This window comes from Balaenoptera physalus (assembly GCF_965194825.1).
Source record: "Balaenoptera physalus genome assembly, chromosome: 2".
NCBI lineage: Eukaryota > Metazoa > Chordata > Mammalia > Artiodactyla > Balaenopteridae > Balaenoptera > Balaenoptera physalus.
The window spans coordinates 116,289,971-116,311,717 of record NC_138883.1 but is presented as its reverse complement, the minus strand read 5'-3'; the positions used below and the strand labels follow the sequence as shown (position 1 = coordinate 116,311,717).

General features: G+C 33.9%; 1 protein-coding gene across 13 annotated transcripts in view; it reads left to right on the top strand.

Annotated features, from left to right (window-relative positions):
• MYO9A (myosin IXA) overlaps window positions 1-21,747 on the top strand; it is a 285,101-nt gene that overhangs the window by 73,577 nt on the left and 189,777 nt on the right. For 12 of the 13 annotated variants that reach the window (XM_082443570.1, XM_082443569.1, XM_082443566.1 and 9 more), the window contains 5 exons: window positions 882-981; window positions 2,499-2,555; window positions 8,466-8,563; window positions 10,833-10,959; window positions 19,718-19,807. In XM_082443570.1, coding sequence (XP_082299696.1) covers window positions 882-981; window positions 2,499-2,555; window positions 8,466-8,563; window positions 10,833-10,959; window positions 19,718-19,807 — 472 coding nt within the window. The remainder of the gene's footprint in view (window positions 1-881; window positions 982-2,498; window positions 2,556-8,465; window positions 8,564-10,832; window positions 10,960-19,717; window positions 19,808-21,747) is intronic. The other variant, XM_082443573.1, reaches the window with a different exon arrangement.

Genomic DNA, 21,747 nt, shown 5'->3' with positions numbered 1-21,747 from the left:
CCTTTAAGTTTTTTTGGTTAGCCTACTGTGTGCCCCAACATTTATTCATCGCTTCAGGAAGCTGATATGTTCAGAAATTGCCTATAATTGTTTCCTACAAATGTCTCTGGGGCAAAGATTTTTGTACTGGGCTAACTCTGAGTCAGGTCAAATAAGGGTAGTTTTGAAAATGGCCCCTTCCAAGGAACTGCCAGACAGATCAGATAATCATATTTCTCAGGGAATGAGACTCTGAATGAGCCCCAACCCCGTTCTGCCCTCTTTTGGAGGCTGCCAGGCTTTGGGTGTCCACCTCAGTTGTAAGCTGTTGGTATTGAAAGCTACCATGGATCTGGTAAGCAGGAGGTGCAATAGGGCAAGTTAAAAGGCCATCAAGCTTCTGTTTTTACTGAGGTTCAGCTGTTTTTCTTGTGTAAACACTCTCTGGATTGCTGTTTTCTTTTGGTTAATTTCTAGAGTTGATTCTGACAAATTTGCCAGTTTTCTAACTGGTTCTGTGGAGAGAATTTTTAGAGGTCTCAAGTTTACTGTATCGCTGCCTTCATCTTTCTCTTTTGTATTCAGCATACAAAACATTATTTTATTTTGTAGTACTTATTTTTTATTTGGGCCACACTGCGCGGCTTGCTGCATCTTAGTTCCCTGACCAAGGATTGAACCTGGGCCACAGCAGTGAAAGCTCTGAGTCCTAACCACTTGACTGCCACTTGAATTACCCTGTAGTACTTAAATATTGAATTTATCACCTTTGTATTAAAAAAATGAAGCAAAGCTGAAGCAGTTTACTAATTAATGTTTTCTTTTTCTTTTTTTTTTTTCTTGTTGAATAATAACCATTAGACCATGTTCATTATAAAGCCATACTTCTTTGTTTCCAACAGGAACTATCATGTGTTTTACTACCTCCTGGCAGGAGCAAGTGAAGAAGAGAGATTAGCATTCCATCTTAAACAACCGGAAGAATATCATTATCTCAATCAGGTGAGAGTTCATGAAAAGCATTTTGCAATGTAGGGCATTATTAAATTTTAGCTCTTGAGAAAAGTTTTTTTTCCTAGTACTTTGTTTCTGAAACCTGGTTGGTAGTGGATATTAACTAGCATTTTCATATATGCAATCTAAAAATCTATGTGATGCAGTTCTCAAATTTAAAAATTATTATTACTCTTATATGAATTGGAAAAGATTAGTTATATGTGTACCTTTTGCTTTTTGTGAGACTCTTTAAGAGAATAATAAACTGTTTATAGATACTTCCAATTTAGAAAAATGCTTTACTCTTTCCAAAGTGATTTACCTTTTACAGACCACAGCATATTAAATGTTACTAATGATTCATGCTTGCCCTTGTCAAAGGATTACTGAAACTTTATTTGCATGTTTGAAGTCTAATACATATACCTCTTTGCATGATATTATGATACTGACTTAGAGTATGATTATTTTTATAACTCAGTGATTATCCTGTTAAACATTCAGTATGAAAATTCACTAAAGGAAATGACTTAGAGAATTTGTAACTTACCTTGTAACTCAGAATTCACCCCTAAACTTCCATAATAAGTAGTAATTCTCACAACTTTTCATTGCATTGGTTTCTCCAGTTTTATTCCTCATATTAACAAAAATTCTAGAACTGGTAATAATGGAATTGGTCTGACAGTAGATCATTTAAATAACAGATTGTCTCCCCTCATTTTTTTGTTTGAGGCAAGATGTAATGTCTGTGGAAAGAAATTCCTTTTGGGTAATTTAAAAAATTCTTATGAGGGTTTCGTAAGGAAATTGACACTTTGATGTGGCTCGGAGATTGCAGTATGTATTTAGGGTTATGAAAGTAACATCTCAGACTTTTTGCAAGATATAGAGCATGCTGTATAACTGATATTTCCTAATTTTGAAACTACATATTTATATAAGCTAATATAACTCTGTATTGCTATATTGAGAATTTCAAAATTATGTTATATATCACTTCCCAGTATGACACTAGGCATTTTTACTATATTGAATTTAAGTATATTAAAAAAAATCATTGATTTAGCTTCTGAGTTTTTTCCTTTCCCTTCCTGTTTAAACTATTTGCCTTATATATGGGTGATTAAATATTTTCCTTTTTAAAAAGTAGTAATTGCCCATAAATGAGCTGATAGTTGTTAGTATTAGAGAAATCCAGAGTTTATTGCATCTCTTCCAGATTTTTTTTGTAATCAGTGTCCATACCATACATATTCTTGTCATAAGGTCAGTATTCAGAGACTATGGGACTCAGCAGTTACTGTATTTCAGAGTAACTGCATAATAGCAAGTATGGATTGGTTATGATAATATATGATCTCCCAGAATCTGAATGTTTACTTAGTTGTTTCTTGTTTTGTGCTGCTATACAAAATAACTTTCTTTGGTAACAGCTGTGCTACGTGAACACTACATCTAAGAGGTGATTAGAGAAGTGTAATAATCATTACTTCTACCTAACTAATCTGCCTTACTTTCAGATAACAAAGAAACCCCTCAGACAGAGCTGGGATGATTATTGCTATGACTCTGAGCCGGTCAGTACAAGTGCCTAAATATTCTGTGTTCCTGTTAAAGGACCCTCACCTTGCTCATTTGTGTCTGTCTTGTGACTTAGGAAGAAAATCAGCTAAAATACAAAGAATCTAAGAAAGAAGATAAATCAATGTTTAATTTATTTGAATTGATTTATTTGTATGTGTATGGTTTATTGATTAAAAACCAGTCAATTTACCATTTTGGGATTTTTTTGGCTGTTTAGACTGTATTCAGTATTTATTTTGACCAATAATAAATTGATTGCATTCCTGATTTCAGCATTGTTACGGATCCTTATGAACTATAGGATTTTTTTCCTTGAGATTTGTTTGTTTCAATTCTTTTTCAGTAGTTTAGTTACCCACATATTATGAGTAATATTTATTGTTTATTTTAAAAAGTTATATCCTTCCTGTTTTATATGTCAGTTAACAGTCTTTTCACATAATGAATGCATACTTTTTTTTTTAATAGCAAGAGAGGCTATAGCCTTTATGTAATTTTCCAAAAATTAAGAATTGAAATTCCTATAAATAAGATTATTTTATGTTTTAAATTGAGAATGATTTAAGGGCATATATGATGTAATATTAAATGAGTAGGTAAATTTAGCTTTATTTGTTATATTTTGTAAGAACAAGTTTATAATTGTAAAAAGAACACAAAAAGTCTTTTTCCTTTACTTCAGTTTGCATTTAAGTCAGATGTGAGAGGCTGAAAACATGCACTCATCTATATTCATTAACTAATGAACTAATTTATTAACTATTCCTCCTGGAAACATAACATGTCTTATTCCTTGCTTTAATTAACCATCACTTTAATTTTAACTGCATGTGATTACAAACTCCTCTAATTGCAAAACTATCAGAGTTGAGAAGGATTAGTAATTATGGCATTAATTTTTTCCTTCAGTTTAATTGCATTACCATTTCATAATAAATCAAGTAATTTGCAGTTTCAGATTTAATATTTTGGAAAATAAATTTTAGACACTTAAATGTATAGATACTGATAACTTTTAATAGAAAAATTTTATGCTGTTTTGTCACTCTTGAGAAGCTTCCATCTTTTGCCTAGTACACCAAGTGACTGTGTGTGCCTCATTGGGAAGTAGGTGGGAGACTGGGAAACTCATATGGTGAATATAAGACTTGATTGCCTTTACAGAGCTTATAGTGAAATTGTGAACTGGTCTGCTGTTGTTTAGACAGTCTAAGTAATGCTTAAGAATTTTTGGGCTCTGAAGTAGATAGACCTGACTTGAATACTGGCTCCATCTACTTACTAGTTTTGAGAACCCAAGCAGGTCACTTATTCTTTTGTTTCCATCACCTATTTAAGGGAATAATAATGGTCTTTAACTTTCATGAGTATTAAATTAGTGCATCTAAAGCGTTTGATAGCTTGCTTAATACTGTGTAAGCGCACAGTAAATGTTTCCCCCATTGCTGCCACCACTGAAAACATCACTCTCCATCTTTTCCTCTTAGAAGAACTTTGTAACCATACTCTCCCTTAGCATACTCCCTTAGCATTACTTTCATCACTACCCTCCCATTTATTACGTTTTCAAATCTGTTATAATTAGAACTTTGATTAATTTCTGTAGCTTTTTTTTCGCAAGATAATTAATGCAAACAAGCAGTCTATTTGAGAATCTTTTGTTTTATTCTTTCCTCTTAGCTCCTCCTCATAGTATATTTGGGGGCAAACTAAACTTGTTTCACTCTGAGTTATTAGAACTTATGTGACTAGCATTATAGGAAGAGAGGATTAAGGAGGGTTCTGCAATTTGTGTTGTATTTTTTAACATACATTATTTGGAATTGTATAAATGATCCCAAGAGGAGCTACGGTGAGAAAATTGCTTTTGACAAGGGACCTGTTGTTGCCCATTGTATGGTGATTTAATTCCTTTTAAGGGTTATCCTATTAATACAAGCTCAAGCAACTAGTGTTTCATGGGAGATAGCAGAGGATTTAGAACTGGATAGATTTTGGTTTGGCTACCCCTGTTATTTAGGTGACTTATTTAACCTCAGTCTATTTTCTTCCCTATAAATGTACGTACAATTAAATATACATATGCATAATTAACTCCTTGTGTTTTGAGGATTGAGAGATTATAAATGGTAAGTGACTCTCATAATGACTGATATGTAGAAGATATTTAGTAAATGCTAATTTCCCTCCTTTAAATGGTAATAATCTATTCAAACAGTTTTACCTAAAGCCGGTTCTGAATAACTTCAATGTAAACAGTTAGTGTCACCTAATTTTTAAATTTTTCTGAACTAAGCTTTGAATGATTTTAGGGTCCAACTATCAGGCGAGTTTAGTGAGAATTGCCAGAATAGGTCTCAGGATATTGACATTCCACCATGCTGCAGAGGATTAGAACTCATATCTCAGTGAGGCCAAGCTTCTATCCTGGTCATTACTGCCTTTATAGGAACCCAACCATTTGTATAGTATCTGGCCTCCCATTTTCCCGTGAGGTAGACCTTCTGCAGGAATCCTGATGCAACTTGGGCAGGAATCTTTGAATTCATAATGTTTCCATTCTCCCTATTTTAAGTATTTCTACAGCATAGCACTCTTACTGCTATTCACTGTCCAACAGTTTATAAATTTGTGGTCACTCCCTTAAATACTGCCTTTTTGGCTTTATGCCAGTCCAATATGAAGGTCTCTGCATGCTGCACAACTTCCTTTGCATATATTTTTCCATTTAAAAACCACTTTAACATCCATATTATGTTTGATCATTATAAAACCCCTGGTTGTAGTTAGTATGATTACCTTTCACACCAGAAGCAACAGTGGCTCAGAATTTAAGTGACTTCCCCCACGGTGATGAAGCAAGTTAATAGTGTAATTGGGATTCAAATCAGGCTATGTTCTTTATATTCTTTTTTCTTAAATGATCTTCAGCATCTTTACTGATTCTCAAAGTCAATTATTCCTATTTATGTCCTATATTATCAACTGGTAGCTATAAAAAAGTATGATTTTTATAAGCACCATTCTAAGAAATATATACAGCGTAGGAGAAAAATGTGTAATTTGACTCTGCTCTTCACTTTCTCTCCCTCATAAATGTTTACTACATGCCAGGCTTATTGTAGGTACTTATAAATGAGAAAGCATTCTCATCATCTCATACGAAGGGAAAAAAGGCTGATAGCATGAAAGAACATTTTGGTGTGTTTGTGGGGAGTGTGCAGTGGCATGTTATCAAGTAAGACTAGAGCCTGAGCTAAGTTTGACAAGAGGAATCAGTTATTTTCTTTCAGTGGAAAGGGTCCTAACAGTTGTTGGTTAGTTCCCTGCCTTATTCTTTGACCCTTACCGTTTCATTGTTTTCTAAATGACCTCCAACAGCCAGTATTTGTATCTTGGTGCTTGAAGGCTTTTCTCAGAACCCTGGAATGCCTTGTGCTTTTGCATGACCCTCTAGAAGTTCCTAGGAGTTAACAGCTTATCTCCAGAAGTCCTCAACCAATAACTCATGGGAGGTGGTATATAAGTGTTCCAGCTCCTTCACCTGTCTTTTTTTTAATACTGTTTCCCAGAGATTACTTAGGGATTAAAGTCCAGTTGCCCACTGTGGTAGCTACTTTAATATTGTACCCTATTTAGGCTACATTGCCTTCCCTACATTCCGCTAGTACTTGTACTGAATCTTTGTCTCAAGGTCTGCTTCCATAGGAACGCAGATTAAGATAAAGATATTTCTGGTCTGGTAGGTTAGTCCATCCTTAGTTTTTCTAATACCATTGTCATCAGGGAAATACACATTAAGTACAAGCATTTAAAAGTTAATTATGATTTTGGTCTTCACTGAGACCATTTTGTATTTCCAAAGAACAATTTGATTATAGATAACAGCAAGTATAAATGTATTTATATTTTAGTTCTTTATTCAATTTATGTTCTCAATATTTTATACACATTGTTTTATTCATTCTTGGGGTAGATAAGAACAACCGTCAGTTATGAGAATCATTACTGTATCATTGAGTTTACACAAGTGGAAGCATAGTTCTCTTTTTCCCCACTGATTTATTATAGAAAACTTTTTACTAAATCATAAAATGAGTGAGCTATTTGTGGTTTTGGGGGGAAGAAAAGCAAGAGCTTTTAAAAAGCTTTACTATAGGTAAAAGAAAAATGTGTTAACTTAAAATTTTTTAGTAGGTAGGATGTTGGCATGTCTGTAGAAATACATCTTAAAATTGCTTACCAAAATTTTTTTAAAAAATTTATTTATTTATTTATTTTTGGGTTGTGTTGGGTCTTCGTTGATGTGCGCGGCTTTCTCTAGTTGTGGCGAGCGGGGGCTACTCCTCGTTGTGGTGCGTGGGCTTCTCGTTGAGGTGGCTTCTCTTGCTGTGGAACACGGGATCTAAGCACATGGGCTTCAGTAGTTGTGGAACACAGGCTCAGTAGTTGTGGCTCACGGGCTCTAGAGCGCAGGCTCAGTAGTTGTGGCGCACGGGCTTAGTTGCTCCGTGGCATGTGGGATCTTCCCGGACCAGGGCTCGAACCCGTGTCCCCTGCATTGGCAGGCAGATTCTTAACCACTGTGCCAGCAGGGAAGCCCCCCAGAATTTTATAGTCAGAAAATTAAGTACATGGGTTCTCAGAAAGAACGTTTCTTGAAGTGAATTTAAAAATTTAAACTATCTATGTATACCTTTCCATAGAGAATGAAGATATTTTTAATAGCATTCTAAGACTTAATATTTAATTTTAAATTTTATTATTTACATATATATTCATTAACTCATTTTTACAATGCCTAAAGCAAGTTGTACATGGTAGATACTTGATAAATGCTTTTTAAAAAATAAATGAGCACTTTGTTTACTTCTCAAAAAGGAATGTCTCATTCAGTTAAATAAATCATTCATTGTATATCTACTTCAATAATTTCCCACTTTCTTCTTGGCACTGACTTTATATTGGAGATCTGCAGTAAATGAGACAAATAATAGTTCATGTGTTCATTGAGTATTTAATACAGTATTTCATAGGAAGATAGGCATTAAAAGAGTAAATACATGTGAGGAGGTTTTTGAAAATGTTAAGTGTAAGGGACTGTGAGAACATATAGTAAAGGGATTTAAAGACTTATTTATTGTTTTAAAGATTTAGATTATGTGTACAGTGTTACCGTTTGACTTTTGGGGGAAGTGAAATGCAAGAGTTGCTCTAGAAGAGTAGTATTTTTTTATTTGATAGTCCATAACTATTTTTACTGACTCATATCGTGTGTGTTCTTTGCAGGTTTTTATACTTTCACATATACTTTTTTATTTTGCTGACTGATTACCATGTTGTTTATATTATTCATTAGGAATATATTTATATCTAATATTGATATAATATAAACATCTTTGTATTATAAAAGTCTAGTCTCCACTTCTCAACTAAATTGTTGCCTGTTCTAAAATTTATTTTTGTGTCCCAGGATCTAGTTCACCTTGCATATGGGTAGACACTTATTAAATATTTGTTGAATAAATAACATTTGTTTGTGGAATTGAGCTCTCTTAAATGCTTTGGATCTCCAAGATTCTTCAGAACCACTCAAAATCAAACTTTGTATCAGAACATTTTATACATATTGCTAGCTCTTAAGTTACTTTTGAGATCCTTGCTTGGGTGATTGTGAAAGAGGGAGAAAAGATAACCTACTGGTATTTTGGTAGGTATGTGTTTAGTGTGCATACTTGTAGTGAGATAAGAGGGCTAATGAATTTGGCAATGTCTAAATATTTCACCAGCTCTAATTTTTATAATAGGTATATTTATCTAAAATTACAATATTTCCACGTGCCTTAGATTACTTTTCAATAGGTAGTCTTGATTTTTCTCCCCCTTTTTTCTTAAAAAAACAGGATTGCTTCACAGTGGAGGGGGAAGATTTGAGGCATGACTTTGAACGCTTACAACTAGCCATGGAAATGGTAGGATTTCTTCCCAAGACACGAAGACAGTGAGTTTATTTATTGTATTCTTATACCCTCGGCAGAGAATAAATCATGATGTGTGTTTCAAAAATTCCTCTTCTTTGATCCTTTGAAACAATTTTCTGATATTCCTGATCCAGTGCCTGATCCAGTTCCATCTTAAACGTTACTTAGAATTAGAAAATTTATTTTTCTAAAAGACTTGTTTTGAATTGCTTTGTTTTGTCATAAATCTTTGAGAGTCTGTTGAAAGTTGGAGCTCTTCTTCCTGTAAAATGTAATACATAAACATTTGCATATTATTGCAAGGTTTTATGGTGCCCCCCCAAACCTCTCCCTGTACCTTACCTAAAAACCGTTGCTTTGTAACACTATTTTATAACTCTTTGTTTTCTATATCATTGATCTTTAATCTTATTAAGACATGCATGCCTTTCAGTATAACATAATTTTCTATGTATTTCAACTGTAAATTTGTCTGTAGTATTGTGCTAAATGTATTTTTTTCATTGTAAATATAAACAAAATAGAACTGTAAAAAGGTTGAGATAAGGATGGAGTAAATTATGCTTAAAATAAAGAAGTAAATTATATTTAAAATAAAACAAACTACTTTAAAGATGCAAATAACCTTAACCTTATAAGCTTTTTGAGAGCAGGAATTCTTAATTCATATTTATAAATCTTTTAATATTGAATTATAGTATATTCAATTGTTTATAAGACATTTATTATTGCTGGAGACTATGCATCACATATTTGTGTGTGAGAAACATTATTGTGCTGATTATTGAATCCAAAATTCTGAAATAGTGTAATGTGCAACTATATAAACTACTACTAAAAATAGTTTTTTAAAAAATGGCTCATCAGTTTGTTTTTTTATGTTTTTGGCTTTCAGTAGTTTTCATATTTCAGTTGATACTGAGTTTCCTCTCTAACTCAGAATGTTTTTATGAAATATTCCTTTAGAATTGACTTGTATTTTGTTTGAGTCGTGTTAATGACTCAATCATTTAAAAATTTTTAATTATTTGAAAAATTACACCTATGAATTAGATGTTGCTTCAGGACCTCTGAAAGTACAGCTATTAGGTTCCTAAAGCAATATCTTTGTTTTATTTAAAATGCTTCCTAATTTTAGGAAGACACATAGTTAAAATTTCATAAGTAGAACAGATTTATTCTGAGGAAATAACTGGAGAAGGCACAAAGATGTGTGTATATATAGATTTCTAGGAAGGGCTTTTAGATGGAGTATTCAACTGTGTTAAATGCCTTTGGGATATCATGTAAGTTAAGGACATAATATATTTTTCTAAGTTACATGGAGGTTCTTGGTAACTTCTATGAGACATTTTACTGGGAGGCAGATGCCAGAATGTGTTAGCAAATAGGGAATGACAAAGTGAAGGCAAGGAGTGTAAGTTAACATTTCAGTAAGCTTGTTTGTGAAGTGAAGAAGATGTGGGATCTAGGCTAGGTTGTTTAAAGTAAAAGAGAAGTGAGATTATTATTTTTTTATTATTTTTTTATTTTTTATTTTTTTGAAGTGAGATTATTTTGATAGAAAGTTCTTGTCAGATTCAGGCGAGATATAGAAAATTGGTATAATAATGTTCCAGAGTAAACTGAGTTCATGAGATGTATAGCACAAGCGAAGGGATTAGTTGGTGGCTGGAGGACGGGTATGTGTTCTTCTGAGACAGGAGGGAAGGACAGTCTAGATGTAGTTGTTTCACATTAAGGGCCTGATATTAGATAATATACCCCAGTGGCCTCATACTGTTTTTTAAAAAGCATTTATAATATGATGGACAGTATAATATGACGTAGGAAAGCATTTTAAAAACATAACTAATAATAAAAAATCACCTAGGTTACTTTGTTAAAATACAGATTCTAAGACCTTTCTTTTAAAGATTCTGATTCAGTAGATCTGAAATAGACAGTGTAGGGAAAGGACATTCCAGGCAGGATGAAAAGCATTTAGAAAGTCTATGGACTTTTGAAACACTACAGCAGATTCAGACAATAGTAAGAAGTCCCCTTCAAATAGCTATATCTGACAGGTGATATAATTCTGAAAGGGTACGTAAAGCGCTTTGCACAGTGCCTGACATAGTGAACACTCAATAAATTTTAGTTATTATAGTTATTATTATCCTCATATTTCTTATTTTTCTGAAGACTAAATGCTTTGTACTGGTTAATTTGCTTGATTAGAATTTTGGAATGAAATAAGCTTAGAGAATGCACATAAGCAAGCTGTAATTTATGGTTTTATTTTCACAGGATTTTCTCTCTTCTCTCAGCAATACTACATTTGGGTAATATCTGTTATAAAAAGAAGACATACCGGGATGACTCCATAGATATATGTAATCCTGAAGTTCTGCCTGTTGTCTCAGAATTATTAGAAGTAAGTGATTACATTCTCAGTTGTCATTTCAAATACTGGGTAACTTTTCAGTTTTTATTTTGTGTAACTATTTTGTAGGTATAAATGGGTTAATACTTTTTATTAATAGTGTTACTCCAAAAGTTGGAATTTTTGCTGTTGTGTGTGCCAGAATCTTTAGAAGATTTGGGTTTTCTCCCCTGCCTCCCTTTGCCCCAGATGTCCATGATTCCTCAATTTGCTGAATAGGATGAGCATTTCACTCTATACTGTATCATGTTCTAGGCCTTTGTAATTTTTCTTCTTCTGTATTTGAGATTTCCTCTCATAGTAGGATGTTGGTTAGATTATTTTATTTGAAGATGGGCTATCTGGATGGGTGGAGAAAAGGGGACTACTTTTTCTTTCTTCATGGCTGAATGGGAGCCAAAGGTCTTCATCTCCTATGATGTTTCTTCCCACATCAGGGTCCTTATTATTACCTTATTCTTTCTTCCTGGAGTGATGATTTCTCATGTTTTCTGAGCTAACTACTCATCTTGAAAGGGATATGATTTTTGTAGGCCCTCTCCTCTGACAGGAAATATATGTGTGTATACTCCCCTGAGTATATTCACATATCTACAAATATTTTTATGTAACCATCTATATCTATATAAAGATAAACATGGTCTGCACAGCAAGGGAAACCATAAACAAAGTGAAAAGACAACCTACAGAATGGGAGAAAATATTTCCAAACACTGTAATTGATGAGGGATTAATTTCCAGAATATGCATACAGTTCATACAGCTCAATATCAAAAAGACAAAGCAACCCAATCAAAAAATGGGCAGAAGACCTAAATAGATATTTCTCCAGAGAAGACATACAGATGGCCAACAGGCACATGAAAAGATGCTCAACGTTGCTATTATTAGAGAAATGCAAATCAAAACCACAATGAGGTATCATCTCATATCAGTCAGAATGGCTGTCATCAAAAAGTCTACAAATAGTAAATGCTGGACAGGGTGTGGAGAAAAGGGAACCCTCTTGCACTGTTGGTGGGAATGTAAATTGGTGCAGCTGCGATGGAGAAGAGTATGGAGGTTCCTTAAAAAACTAAAATAAAAACAGAGCTATAATATGATCCAGCAATCCCACTGTGGGCATGTATCCAGTGAAAACTCTAACTCGAAAAGACACATGTACCCCAATGTTCATAGCAGCACTATTTACAATAGCCAAGACATGGAAGCAACATAAATGTCCATTGACAGATGAATGGGCAAAGATGTGGTGTGTGTGTATACACACACACACACACACACACACACACACACACACACACACACACAATGGGATACTACTCAGCCATAAAAAAGAATGAAATAATGCCATTTGCAGCAACATGGATGTACCTTGAGATTATTGTACTTAGTGAAGTAAGTCAAACAGAGAAAGACAAATATTGTAAGATATCACTTATATGTGGAATCTAAAAATACGATACAAATGAACTTATTTACAAACAGAAATAGACTCACAGACATAGAAAACAAATTTATGGTTACCAAAAGGGAAAGTGGGAGGCAGGGATAAATTAGGAATTTGGGATTAACCGATACATACTGCTATATATAAAATAGATAAATGACAAGGACCTACTGCATAGCACAGGGAACTGTATTCAGTATCTTATAATAACCTGCAATGGAAAAGAATCTGAAAAAGAATACATATTTATATATATATATTGTGTATATATATAAATAAAACTGAATCACTTTGCTGTACACCTGAAACATTGTAAGTCAACTATACTTCAGTAAAAAAATAAAAATTAAAAAAAAGATAAACATGAGATTATACTGTTGTTTCTAACTAATCCATTAGCACATGTATCATTCTAGCCTTCTCCCCTTGCTTATCTGTAAACTCACACTCTAACAGTGAGGAAGCTGTCTCCCATCAATCTGCCATTCATTTAGCTATTCAATTCCAGTAAATACCTGTAAAGTAGTGTTAGAATTTTTAACCCATATCCCTGTGGGAAATGACTTTATGGAGTCATGTTACCCCTAGTTTTACAGACTCCATTTATTTCCAGAATTACTTAGGTCAGCACCTTTTCCTCCCACCCCCTTCACTGAGGTTGTTCCATATCTTTGTCATACAGTTTTCATGTCATGGTCTGTATTCTTTTCCTAGGATTCCCACAACATCTTAAATAATTTTCTAAAAATTTGTATACATTAAGATTCACTCTTTTTGCTATTTGGGTTGTGACAGATGTATAATGTCGTCTATCCTCCACTACATTATCATACAAAATAGTTTCATAGCCCAAAAAATTCCCTGTGCTTCACCTATTCAATCCATCCCAGCAAACTACTGATCTTTTTACTAGCTCTGTAGGTTTGCCTTTTCCAGAAGATAACATAATTAGAGTCATACAGTATGTAGCCTTTTCAGACTGATTTGTTTCACTTAGCAATATACATTTAAGATTCATCTGTGGCTTTTCCTGGCTTGATAGCTCATTTCTCATTATTGCTGGGTAATAGTCCATGGTGTGGATGTATTATACCACAGTTGGTTTATCCATTCATCTGTTGAAGAGCACGTTGATCGTTTCCAGTTTTTTGCAACTATGAATAACCTTTTTTTCTGTTAAAATATCACTTACCTTTCAAATCTTGGTTCATATACTACTTCATGGGACTTAACCATATTAAAGGGTCTAAACTGACTCTATCAGCATAGAACATTTGCTTCTCCTTAGCATAGTTCAGTATTGGCTTTGTAGCATAAAGTTAATTGTTTACCAGTTTGTGTCCATTATAAGGTGGCGGCAATGTTCTTCGAGAGCAATGGATGCCTCTTATTGATCTAACCTTACAGTGTTTATTATTTTGTACATGCCTTGCTGTTGCTTATTAACTTTAATGGAATGAGTTAGCCTAGAAGAAGGGTCAGGAGGGAGTACCTTGAATTGGAACTAGATTCACTCACTGGAAGGAAGTTCCAGGGTGTGGAGTGTGGTATCTGAAAGCTGTAATTTTGAAGGTCGTGAGGGTCAGAAAACAGATGGTATTTCAGGCAGGCATTTCAGGTGATATTTTAGTCAAACATTTGGTATTGTGGCTAGTGGTCTTTCTTATAAGTTCAGGCATTCAGCAAGTACCAAGGCTTCTGGTCCTAGTGCAGTATTCCTTTTTTTGGTGAGAGACTAGTAAGAGGAATTCAGGCAATTTAAAGAGGTATTGGTAAAAAAAGGAGAAATCCATTTCTGAGAATTAGACTTACCAGTGTCAAAGTTAGAGTAACAACTAAATGTGATTTGATAGCGAATCTCACTTTTGAACTCAAGCTTCTCAAATTCCTTCTTGTTATATATAGTTTGGACTGGTTCTAGGAATGGAGGTTTAGTAAGTAGAAATAAGATAATCTTCAAAGTCAACGAGCTAGAGAAGGTCTGAGAAGACCTACCAGGATATCCTGCCTATAGTTAGATCTTATTTTTATTTATTATTATTATTATTATTTTATTTAAAATTTTTTTTTGGCCGCGCGGCTTGTGGGATATTAGTTCCCCGACTGGGGATCAAACCTGGGCCCTCGGCAGTGAGAGCGCAGAGTCCTAACCACTGGACTGCCAGGGAATTCCCATAGTTAGATCTGATTTTTAAATATGATTTTCTCTAATAGATTAACATTGATAATGATAATAGGAACCTTAAGGCTTTCATTGAAATAAGATTGAAAGATAGGCACAATAACTGGTTTAATTAAAATGTAAACTCTTTAGTAAATGTTTAATTTAATTTCCCTCCTTCCCAAAGTGATTCAGTTCAATAATAAATATAGATTTAGCTTTTAAGAACAAATAATGGTTTAATTTTATTTATTTTTTCCAATTATTTTTTGTAGTTACCTCAGACAGTAGTGAACGCTTTGCATCTTCTGTGTACTAAATCCTATCTGGGATAGATGCTTGTGAAATTATTAAAAGCGAACAAGCTCCAGTAGATTAGTTGTATTTAATTGTGGAGCGTGTTTTTGTTGGGAAATATTAGAACCATCATCATTACCATAAATTATTCAATTTTTAGTAGATTTATGTGTTTTGAGTATATTTAACATCTATTGAAACAATATTAAAGAATGAATTTTTAATATACATATCAGTTTCTCAGTTAGGTGAATATGAGAAACATTATAGATTGGATATTGAGCCCATTGCTAATTATTAATATTTTGTATTAATAAAGTTTGTTTATTTATTTATTGGCCTCAACACGCACCTTGCAGGATCTTAGTCCCCGACCAGGGATCATACCTTGGCCCCGGCAGTGAAAGTGCCGAGTCCTAACCACTGGGCTGTCAGGGAATTCCCTCAATAAAGTTTATGTAAAAAATTTAAAGTCATATATGCACGATTAAGACTATTCAGAAAATTATAGAGGTAGCTGATTAAAATATGAATTCAGTAATTTTTTTAGGATGTTTATCAAATACAAGCAAGATTAGTGTGTTTTGTGTGATTGTGTATATGTGTGTAGATCTGTGTATGACCATTGTCAGGTTTTAGTGTCAGCATTAAATCAGCTCCTTAAAATGAATTGGGTGATTTTTCATTCTTTAACATTTTTTTTCTGCATTTAAAAGAGGAATCATTAGCAGAGAATAATATGTTCCTTAAAGATTTGAACAATATCAACCCTGTGACCAATTGTATTTGATGTTCTTCCAGTTAGTTTTGTGTTGACTGATTTCTCAGAATTTTCAAATCTGGCTTGAACTAATTTTGATAATTTATGTTGTTCTAGGAAATAATTTGTTGATTAAATGTTTAAAACTTATTACTTTTGCATTCTTTGTAAATATTTTGTTGATGTTTAAAAATTTTTTTTCTTTGGTATTAGCTTTCTATTTGTGTTTCTTAATTTTCTCTTTTGATATGTGAGATTTGTCTTTCATTTCTTATTTACTTATTATGTATTGATTTCTATTTTAATATATTTTCTTCTTTTTTTCTGTTAAATTATGAAATGTTTTCAGCATACAATATATGTGGAAAACAGCATGATAAATGCCTGTGTACTTGAAACCTCATCCAAGTAATAAAATATTGCGTGTATTTGAAGTCCACTGTGTACTCTGCCCCCAGCAGAAGTAAACACTACTATGAATTTAGTTTTTTTTCCAGTTTTTATTAATTTAAATTTTAAATGCAGTCAAAAGCAGAGAGAACCCCAAGTACCCCTCATATAATGAACATAACCCAAGTACCCATTGTTAAGCTTCATCACTTATTAATGTGGCCTCTCTCTTTTCATCTGTATCTTCACCTCTGTTCCTTCCCAATTCTTTTAAAACAAATTCCAAAACAAAATCCCAAATATCTAAAAGATAATTTAGATGTTTTAAAAATATTCACAATAATTAAGAACCTACTGTATAGCACAGGGAACCCTACTCAATACTGTGTAATGACCTATATGGGAAGAGAATCTAAAAAAAGAGTGGATATATATATATGATTAACTGATTCTCCTTGCCACACACTTGAAACTAACACAACACTGCAAATCAACTATACTCTAACACAAATTTTAAAAAACTTCACAATATTATTAAAACACCTAAAAATAGTTAAGTTGTTTTTTAGTCTCAGACATATAGTCAGTGTTCAGATTTTCTTTTTTGTTTATGATTTCTCTACAGTTTATTTGTCCTTGAGTTATAATTGACAAACAACATTAGTTTCAAGTATAAAGCATAACATTTCAGTATTTGTATATATTTCAAAATGATCACAGTAAGTCTGGTCGACATCTTTCAGCATACATAGTTACAAAAAATTTACTTTCCTGTGATTAGGACTTTTAAGATCAACTCCCTTAGCAACTTTCAAATATGGATTACAGTTTTTTTTTTTTTTTTAATTTTATTTATTTATTTATGGCTGTGTTGGGTCTTCGTCTCCATGCGAGGGCTTTCTCTAGTTGTGGCAAGTGGGGGCCACTCTTCATCGCGGTGCGCGGGCCTCTCACTATCGCGGCCTCTCTTGTTGCGGAGCACAGGCTCCAGACGCGCAGGCTCAGCAATTGTGGCTCACGGGCCTAGTTGCTCCGCAGCATGTGGGATCTTCCCAGACCAGGGCTCGAACCCGTGTCCCCTGCATTGGCAGGCAGACTCTCAACCACTGCGCCACCAGGGAAGCCTGGATTACAGTTTTTATTAACTGTTGTCACCATGCTGTACATTACATCCCCATGACATGTGACATTTATTTTATAACTGGAAGTTTGTACCTTTTTGACTTTAATTTAGTTTTTGTCATTCCTATTCTTGTTTTTACACTTTCAGAATAGGTAGATGTTTCTTTCCATAAAGAATATATAGTTTTGTTGTTCTGCATGTTTTCAGACTTTATATAAATGTTATACTGTATGTATCATTCTAAAGCTTGACTTTTTCACTTCATATTTTGTTTTTGAGATTTTTCAGTGCTGGTTTATATATTCTAGATTCTTATTTTTAGCTGTTGTATAAAATTCTATTATATGAATAAAACATAATTTACCTTTTTTAGTGGGGAGTGAAGTTGTTTGTAATTTTCCATTTATAGATAGTACTATGACAGGCATTCTTGTACATGTCTCCTTGTTAACATGTGTGAGAATTATTCTAGGGTATAGTCCAAGGAGTAGAATTCTTGGGTTATGGTATATACACATATTGAGCTTTACTGATACTGACAAATTACTCTCTACATGGTTGTACCAATTTGTACAAGTGTATGGAAGTAACCTATGCTCCACGTTGTTGCCAGCTTACATTTGTTTGTTCCTTTAAAAAAAATTTCTTGAGTCTACTACATAGGTCATTTATTTTTAAATATTTTAATAATAATTGCTTACATGAACAAATATACCTCACAATAATACTACAGTGGTTTTTAAAAAATTTTATTTATTTAATTTACTTATTTTTGGCTGCCTTGGGTCTTCATTGCTGTGCGTGGGCTTTCTCTAGTGGCGGCGAGTGGGCGCTACTCTTTGTTGCGGTGCGCGGGCTTCTCATTGCCATGGCTTCTCTTGTTGCGGAGCGCAGGCTCTAGGCATGTGGGCTCCAGTAGTTGTGGCACGTGGGCTCAGTAGTTGTGGCTCGCAGGCTCTAGAGCACAGGCTCAGTAGTTGTGGTGCGCGGGCTTAGTTGCTCCACGGCGTGTGGGATCTTCCCAGACCAGGGCTCGAACCCGTGTCCCCTGCATTGGCAGGTGGATTCTTAACCACTGCGCCACCAGGGAAACCCCTACAGTGGTTTTTATCACATATGTTTTTTCTTTGTTTTCTTAGTTTTGTCATTTTATGTAATCTGGTATTAATTTTTTTGTTGTTGTTCCTTGAAATATTTTAAATATATCTGAAAGGTTGAGGTTTTACATTTAAACTTCGGCTGTTTATTTTGTGAAGTTAATGTGCCTCAAATTGTTTCCATCTTTTAGAATTTGAAGATTGAGCAATGGATGCTCCAGAAGAAGGTGTATTTTCTTTGTTGTGTAATCATATTTTAAAAATGGTCGACCTGTCATGAATTTGCTGGTGACAGGGTAATGCCTCACTGTCTTGTTTTATAACTCAGTTTCTCCTTGTACTCTAGTCTTTTTGCTTGATATATTTTATATCATATTGTTTACATAAAATTTTATGAATGTCAAAGCTTTATTATGTATGGATGTTTTTATAAAATGGTCTTTTTACCATTTCATGCCCATCAGCATGGCAAAAACCAAAAGTCTGATAATACCAAGTATAGTCAAGGTTTGAAGAAATAAGAACTCTCAGTGCTTCTGCTAGAGAGAGCAAATGGGTAAAACCCATGTACAGGAGTTTGGCAATATCCTGTAAAGCTAAAAATAGGTACACTACAACCTGGTAATTCCACGTTCAGGTATGTACTTCAGAGAAACTCTTGAACTCACATGCAAGAAAATTCACTGCAGTTTATTTTCTGATGGTGCAAAATTGTGAATAGCATAAATGTCTACAAGTAGGAGAATGGATTGTGCACGGTGGTAACTTATATAGTGAGATGCTGTATAGCGGTTAAAATGAATAAGCTTGATCTAAATTATCAACATAGATCTCAAAAACATGTTTGTAATATAAAAACATGAACTGAAATTATACATATATATGTATGTATGTGTGTGTGTGTGTGTGTATAAAAACATGAACTGAAATGATACATGTGAAATTCATGATTGTATTGGCCTCTAGAGGGAGAGTAAGAACAAAGGAAGCATCAACTTTATCTTAAAGTTTAACATCTGTAAGTGAAAATAAACATCTGAAACATCAATAAGTATCCATTATAATGTCCCTGGAGTTCAAGAAGTATTGTCACTTTTTAGTCCTTGTCTCCAGGTTGTGGGATTATGGTTGATTGTCTTAAAATATTTTTTGTGCCATTCTGTATTTTTCATATTCTGTACGATGAAACATGTTTCTCTATTATGATCAGAAAGAAAACTTTAATTTAAGAAGACCCATCTGTCTTATTTACCCTTTGTGTCTTTTTTATGGTGAAGTAAGGTGAGTGGGACACTTAAATTCCACTTTGGCCAATATTTAAATTGCCCAGTGTGTTGTCTTTTTGTTTTTGTTTTTTCTCTGTTGCATATTTACTAATCTCAGTAATTCTTTTTCTCTATTTGACTTTTCAATAAATAATTCAGCCATAGTCATAAATCTTTTATATTGAATTTACTTTTCCACTGTATAGGTTAAAGAAGAGATGCTATTTGAAGCACTAGTTACAAGGAAGACCGTGACAGTGGGAGAAAAGCTTATTTTACCATACAAACTGGCAGAGGTATGAATAGATTTTCTTTGAAATCAAGGAACTCTGAACATTTTTAGAAGTTTAGGTTTATATTCTTTCTGTTAACAGAATGAAAATAACAGTATGGATTGAAATATTTTCTGGGCTCTTGAAATTTATCGTGAACTTTCTGTCAACTTGGAAACTTAAAGTTGAATGTAATTTTAAGCAATACGCTTACATTTTTCTCCAATGATCTCAATCTGATCACCATTTTTAAGTTTCATAGTATTAATATGGGATAAGTAGATGGTAGGTAGAATTATAAATAAGCAGTCTTTAACCCAAATGATTATTCCTTGTTGAGCACATCATATCTTCCAGCACATCATACTCTTTTGGTTTACTTTTTCATTGTTGGCCACTCCTTTGCAGTTCTTTTTGTTTGCTTTTTCTTGTCTTCCTGACTTCTTAAAGATTGGGTGCCCTAGGACAGTCTTTGTCTTTTCTTCTCTATACTCTTTATCTAGATTTTCTCACTTAGTCCCATGGCTTTAAATATCATCTGTATAGTAAGGCTTCCAGGTAAGTTTTATTGCTATAGTGTGCCAATATTACTATTATACCACTCAGGTGTATAGGAGTAGGAATGTTATTGAAAAGCCTACTATTTTATGGTGAAATTTTATGAAAGTGATGAGAAATCAAACTGACAATTATAAAGATAGGACAGGAGTATGAGACTGGAAGTCAGAGAGGTGGGGAAACAGTGATTTAACTGTACAGAATGCTTTCTAGGCAGACATTGATTCATTTATCCCATTGATCCATTTATCCCATTTTTGGGGTCTCTCCTAATTGTACCTACAGGTCCACATTTCTTCATTATGTCAGGTATCTTATATCGTATTTTATAGTTGCCAACTTTGAGAGCTCCTTTCTAGACAAGAGAAAAAGCCAAACCGTTTTAAGAGTTTTGTTCATCTTTTACATAAAAGTTCAATGCTTTTATATTTTCTTTCTCAACCTTTTTCATCATTAAATATTTCTCTATGTTTATTTACATGTTTAACTTTAACTTCAACATTTTGAGATTATTTTTGTAACCCCTGCTTTATTTTTGTTTATGTTTGTTTGGTATATTTATTTGTTTAGTAAATATTTGAAAACACTTTTTGTGCCTGGAATTGTGCTAGGCATTATGAGTAAAATGAAGAACAGTCCTTAAGGATTTTAGTATTTTGTCTGAAGAGCAGTGGAAAGAAGTGTTTTAAGCAAAAAGTTGCCTTAGATATTTTTTTAAGGACAATCTGGCAGCAGTGTGAAAAAATCAGTTGGAGGAGAGCGTGTTAGTTTTCTATAGCTGTGTAACAAACTTAGTGACTTAATATAATACACATTTATTATCTGACAGTTTCCATGGATCATCAGTCTGGGCACAGGTTAGCTGGGTCCTCTGCTCAGGGTTTCACCAGGCTGAAGTCAAGGTATTCATGATGGCTGTGATCTTCTCTGAGACTCAGCATCCTCTTCTAAGTTCACAGGTTGTTGATAGGATTCACTTCCTTGCAGTTGTAGGACTGAGATCCATAATTTCTTGTTGGCTCTTAGGGGCCATTCTCAGCACCCAGAGTCTACTTGCCATTTCCTGCCATGTGGTCCTGTACACAACATGGCAGTTTGCTTCTTCAAGGCCAGTAGGAGAATCTCTGATGGATGGGCTCAGTCCCTAGTAAGTCAGCTCTACCCAAGACAGTATCTCTTGGGTTAACTAAAAAATTCAGCTGATTTTGGGCCACAATTATATCTTTAAAATCCCTTCACCCTTGTCATATAACATAAGATAGTTATGGGAGTGAAATCCATCATGTTTACAGTCCTGTTCACACTTACTGGGAGAGGCTATAGAGAACATGTTCACCTGGTGATGGGAATCATTCTAACACAGAGGGCAAGAGTGAATGTGGAAAGATGAGTTTGGAGGCTATAGT